This window comes from Cyprinodon variegatus, unplaced genomic scaffold (assembly GCF_000732505.1).
Source record: "Cyprinodon variegatus isolate N-32 unplaced genomic scaffold, C_variegatus-1.0 Scaffold830, whole genome shotgun sequence".
Classification (NCBI taxonomy): domain Eukaryota; kingdom Metazoa; phylum Chordata; class Actinopteri; order Cyprinodontiformes; family Cyprinodontidae; genus Cyprinodon; species Cyprinodon variegatus.
In genome coordinates, this window is record NW_015151283.1 from 292,721 (window position 1) to 298,859 (window position 6,139).

Sequence of the window (6,139 nt, forward strand, 5' to 3'; positions counted from 1 at the left end):
TTTGTTGATCTGATTGGTTTATTTGGCCCGTCTATCACCAACATAGGCCAATCAGCTAACCAGTATTTTCGCCCCTTCCCAAAATTACTTCAAAGGAAGGTTTCCAGTTGGATATGCGGAGCAAATCCATCTGGCGGAGTCAGGTTAGGTTGAAGGGGCCACAGTCTTAGAGAAGACTCCCAAACTCCTTTTCTCCCTTGACTGCTCCTCCATCTCCTCTGGGGGAAGCTAGAGGCATTGTTAGGCCAGCCAACACACAAAGTCCCTTCAGCGTGTCCTGGGCCTCCTTTGGAATGTGCCTGCAAAGGAGGCATACAGGGGGCATCTGCAAAAGACAGCTGAGTCACCTCAGCTGACTCCTCTCTATGAGGAAGAGAAGGAGCTCTGAGTCTCTCCCAGATAGCCGAGATCCTCACCCAACCTCTAAGAGATGGCCCAGCCACCTCGAGAAAGCTAAATTAAGGCGACTTTAAACAGTATCTCGTTCATTGGGTCATGATCCAGATTTCATGTAGTAGTAGTGAATGGCTACAGTATTAGTACAGTACAGTACTAGTCCACTGATGTTTGGGGGGATCAGAGTATGGAAAACAATGAAAGCTTGTTACCAATATTAGATTATTGAAGTTAATACATTTGTCACATTTTCCTTTTAATTTCACTGTTATGACTTTCACAACAGTATTCATTCACTTTGCTCCTATCTAGCATTAATTATTCTAATAAAACACATGTAAATTTGTTGATTAAGTCATCAAAAGTGTATGATCAAGCTTTTCTTTCTGACCGCTACAGAACCTACTAACAGTGAATATGGTCAGAACCAGAAACTTTTCCCACTATTGTACCTGAAGCCTATGTTAACTGAAGTTGTGCTCATTTAGTTCTGATCCAGAGGTCTGATGTCTAAAAGAAAAATGTACTAAAAGTTATGGAATCAAATGTGAACTATTGTTTTAGAAATCAAAGTATGAATGTGAAGATGAAAACTTGGTTGGCTCTTTGGTGCTGTTTCTATAGATGATGACATTTCCCTTTGAACATTACATCACTCACTGTGCTGAGATAAATATGCTCCATTGAAGCTGCACCTGCCCCTGTCTGGCCATCATCACTGATGGATTGTGAAATACGTCTTTATTTCCTCATACGTTTGCTTTTTTGATTAATGCTCTATTCATTGTTGTTCATATTAACTCATCTGCTGGTTTATTACAGTTTAAAGTTATTGCTTTATTTATTAATAGATTTATTACCAAATTGATTTTGGCTGTTTTCCTCAATCGGATGGAAAACTACACTTTCAACAGCTTTGTGCTGCAGATGGAGGGCATAAATGTCACAAAGGATTTACTTTATACCATATTTTTCTTGTTATTAACTTTCTACATTGTTACCATGATCCTTAACGTGGGATTTCTGATTCTAACCATTATTGACAAGAACCTTCATCAGCCTATGTATCTTCTTTTCTGCAACCTGACTGTTAGTGACATAGTTGGAAGCTCTCAGATCTTTCCTAGGATGTTGTCGGATCTTCTGAAGCCTCCGTCGGAGCGCCTCATTGGTTATTATGAGTGTGTGATTCAGGCTTTTGTTAATCAGTGGTTTAGCAGTACCTCCCACACGGTACTGATGATCATGGCCTTCGACAGGTACGTGGCCATCTGTTATTCTCTGCGTTACTCAGCCATCATGAACAACAGCATGGTGATGAAGCTCTCATTGTCTGCCTGGGCAGTGCCTCTAATTTTTGTTGTGGTTTTGATTGGACTCTCAGTGAGACTGAACAGATGCAGGACTCTGGTCTCCAACCCTTACTGTGACAATGCCTCTTTGTTTAAGCTTTCCTGTGACAGTGTCGTTATCAATAACATATATGGCCTTTTTTACACGGCGGTGCTTTTGGGGTCATCTGTTGGCTGCATCCTTCTGACCTACGGGAAGATTGTAGTGGTTTGTTTTACCAGCAAGAACAAGTCATTGAACAGAAAGGCCTTCAAAACCTGCAGCACTCACCTGGTTGTGTATCTCATCATGTTCTTCAGTGGGTTTACTGCAATCGCTCTGCACCGCTTCCCTCAGTACTCTGAATACAGAAAAATAACCTCTCTTCTGTTTTTTGTTGTACCCGGCAGCCTCAACTCCATCATCTATGGGGTTCAGTCCAAAGAAGTAAGATCCTTTTTATCTAAAATTTTTATATCCAACAGAAACAAGTGAGATTGACGTTTGTTTATTATTTTGATTTATCAAATAACCTTCCGAAGCAAGTTGTAGAATAAGTTACTTCTGACAATGACTGAAACAAGAAAGGTTGAAGCGGAAAATTAGTGCTCTACATCTAGGAGGGGCTCATGCTGATGGAAGCATGTTTGAGTTTTATAAAGCTTGAAATCATATTTGCAGTCTTCTTGATTTCTGACTCAAAATAAGAAAAAAAAACATCAGGTTTAATTGTGAGAACAAATAATAAAAACTGACAGCTGAATAGTGGAAATATGAACGTTATCAAGACAAGGGCTTAGAAAACATAATACATAATCAGTTTAAATCTGATTTGCTCTTTGTCTAAAGATCAGTTCACAGAAAAAAAAAGGCCCTAACCTCAGAATAAGAAAGACTCTTTCATCTTTTCTCTGTCACAAATAAAATTCAGTCACAGGTTGACTGTTATTGACGTCTGACAGAGCAGACATTGAACACAGTCAGCGTAGACTCTGGGGAACTTCAGGAATTTAGACAACCAGGCAAAAGGATGGCTATGGACATGAACTGTACACAGCAATGGCGTTCTCCTCCAGGTCTCAGCTTTAGAGAGAAGAGCTAATATCACTTACAGTCTGAAGAAAATGTGATTAAAAAAAAAAAAAAAAAGTTGAATTTTGCCTAATCAGTGAATGATAATCTCAGTTTTGTTCTGCCCTTTTAGATCATCCTTTTCATCTTGACTTTGTTGGGTTTTTTAATCATTATCTCACCTGTTTTTAGGGAAGTTCTTACACTTTATTTGCATCCAGCTGCCATCTACAGCTAGATGCAGCTCAGGACAGATGAAACCCTGTCAGACTGAACGTAGGGCCAGTGCAACTCCTCACCTTTTACTCCTCACCTTTTACTCATCATCACACACATCCCACACTGGAGCCCCAATGCTATGGAGGAGACAGGCCCACTTGGCAGCCATCTTTCCCAGGTTTCTGCAGATAATATCAGTCATGTTCAGTTTCCTAACGTTGATGACTGTTTAATTTTTGCACATTTTTTCCTCTTCTCTTCTATCTTGTTAAGTGATTGTGAACAAGATAGTAGATTAATCCAGGATTTTCCAGATATCCTTATGGCACTGGTGCCCTGGCCTGCACACGCATTAAAGGGCAAACATCCTGCAAAATCAATTTTTTGAATTTTTAACAATGTTCTAATGCTGTTCCTTCATCACAGTGGTATTCAGCATGATTCATTCATATCTTAGTGATCCTCATTAATTCTGCTGTCTGAGCAGCAGACCCTCCCTGACCTTGGGAAAGGTGCGGTTAGAGAATATCTGTGTTAGAAAGAAGCAGCTAGCTTAGCCAGTGCTATAAACAAATGGCCACTTTTTATTATCAAGGATCGAGGAAGAGGCAGAACGGCATGATTTTTGGTTCTAAGTTGAGGCCAAGTGGCTCTTTTAGCAGCTAATCCACGCAGGGTAACAACTTGTCTCATTTAGCTAAGAATCACTTTTTTAGCTATAATAGACCTTGTTCAGCCCTCAGAACTTGTTTGATATGGAGACATTCTTAAATGGGTGTTATCCAGACAGGAGAGGCAGCTTCGCCTGGAAGGATCAACCAGACCCATAAGTTAAGACTTTTCAAGGGACATAGTCGCATTATAGTATATGACTATATAAGAAAGACTGAAAACCATTTCTTCGTGATAAAAAGCTTAATATAAACCAAAAATCTATTCAGATTCTAGTGTGTTATTAGTCATTTTTATGCCTCATTAAAATTCCAGCACTGGGAGAAATAAGCTAATAAACAGATGCAGGGGCGTCATCTGCTGGAAGAACGACGCCAGTAGAGCCACACTTAGTAGAGCCACACTGAAAGTGTGGCTCTACTAAGTGTGGCTCTACTGGCGTCGTTCTTAGTGCCAGTTGTTGCCATCTTACTTTCTGGTAGTTCCGTCATTCTTCCAGCAGATGGCGCCCCTGCATCTGTTTATTAGCTTATTGCTCCCAGTGCTGGAATCGGAACTACCAGAAAGTAAGATGGCAACATTTTACTTTCTGGTAGTTCCGAAAAAAAGTAAGATGGCAACTACCAGAAAGTAAGATGGCAACAACTGGCACCGCTACTTAGTAGAGCCGCACTGTCTTACAATGCCTTGCTGTAAATGTTGACTTGTGTTTTAGGAGGGACAACGGAAGCCAAAATTGGTATCTGGCAAGCCAGTTTTGAAAAATGGTATATGCCAGTTGGAAATCGGCATATGCCAATTTCATTAAAGGTCCTACTTGGGCACTGTATTTTTGTTATCAAAAAGTAATGTTTATATATGTAGTTGTAAAATGTCTATATGTTGAAAAGAAAATTAAACAGTCACTAAACCAAATCATGTTGTTGTAATTGTTTTGACAATGTGACTGAATGTCCCTAAAATGCCAGCATATTGTCAGTATTACATTAGGAAGTAGATCGTGAGTGATCTGCTAAGCATTAGCCTAGCCACTATCTGCACACTTCCTTCGTGTTCTTTGTCTCTAGTTGCAAACAACAAGTGATTACTGCTCCAAACACGGGCCAACCAAAGGCCTCCACCTTCTCCAGGAACTTAAACCGCTCCCTGGCCCAGGCAGTCAACCAACCTTCTCTGAAAACCTCCGCAATAATCCCAGTGCTAAAGAAATATCCCATCACCAGGCTGAATTATTACCACCTAGTGTCACTCAGAATTTTCAAATGTTTGGAGGCAACGACTCTACATTTGGTGCCTTGTTAAATTTATGTAATTATGTTTCCTGTAGCCAGAAGTGATCTTAATGTCATGGTTTTATCAAGAGCTCGGACTCACATGCAGAGAAACCAATTCAGAGAGACAAGGGGAAAGGTTTAATAGGTTTTATTGAAGAGATAATGCTGAATCAAGTGTTGCTCTGAACACTGCTCAACCAGAACTGAAAAGTGAGGGGAAGACACAGTGGTTAGTTCAGGCTCAGTAGGAAATTTGGTTCTTCAACTTGAAGAGGAGAATTTGGTTGCTGACTCACGTTTCCAGAGAAGTTGTTGTCTCTTTGACTCCAGTCTGTGTGTGGTAGTTCCAGTGTTTGTCTGATTCGGTGGAGGGCGGACAGGGTTTACCCAGAATGCGGTTGTTTGTAGGTGAACGTAGAAGCTGACTGCCACTCATATTTCCTGCGGTACTTGAACGGATCGTAGTGAAGAGGAATCCCTTGCTCAGTGTGAAGCTCAAACGATCTCTTGAGGGGAAGTAGATTCAGACCTCCAGTTTAAATCCTCAGCTCAGTTTGAAGCTCAGATGATCCTTCCAGGGAGAGAAGGTCCGAAACATCCAGTTTGCAGGATGACTTACCAAAACTGGCAAACACTCTGGCGTCGAGGTAGTGGCAGTCAGCAGCTTAAGTGTGCTCAGTTAACGAGGTAACCCTCTGCAGGTGTGTAGGGAGGCGGACCAGAACCAGGCGCCTCCTGGTGGAGGAAGGGAGACAAACACAGAAACACAAACACACAGACAGGAATCCTGACACTTAAATATCTTCTACACAAGAAAAGAGTCTTCAGAGTAGAAGACAGGAAAGTAATGATGAGAATAAAGAGGTCACTGATAAGAGAAAGCAAGGAAGCACAGCGGAAGAGGTTGGAAAGCAAACAGCAGCAGAACCATACCAGAGAGGTGTGGCCAGGAATGAAGAAGATCACAGGCTTCAAGCAGAAGGATGATGACAGATGGAAGTCTGGACAGAGCCAGTTAACTGAATACAGTCTTCAACAGGTTCAGTTCAGGAACAGGCTCAGCATCTTTATCTCCAGAACATTTTACATTATCATTTCAGAAACTGAGATGGAGTCATCAACAATCACCTGGATTGTTGATGCCTCCATCTGAGACCAAAGTTTGTTAGACTGAA

At 41.2% G+C, this 6,139-nt stretch overlaps 1 protein-coding gene across 1 annotated transcript; it reads left to right on the forward strand.

Moving 5' to 3' along the window:
• The first annotated feature begins 1,198 nt into the window (after window positions 1–1,198).
• LOC107099012 (olfactory receptor 52N4-like) lies at window positions 1,199–3,088 on the forward strand. The gene has a single exon (XM_015396937.1). The coding sequence runs from the start codon at window positions 1,288–1,290 to the stop codon at window positions 2,221–2,223; it is 936 nt and encodes a 311-aa protein (XP_015252423.1). The 5' UTR covers window positions 1,199–1,287; the 3' UTR covers window positions 2,224–3,088.
• Window positions 3,089–6,139: the final 3,051 nt, after the last annotated feature.

Excerpts from the sequence above, each read along its gene's own strand:
- LOC107099012 (XM_015396937.1), top strand. The coding sequence starts at position 1,288 with ATGGAAAACTACACTTTCAACAGCTTTGTGCTGCAGATGGAGGGCATA.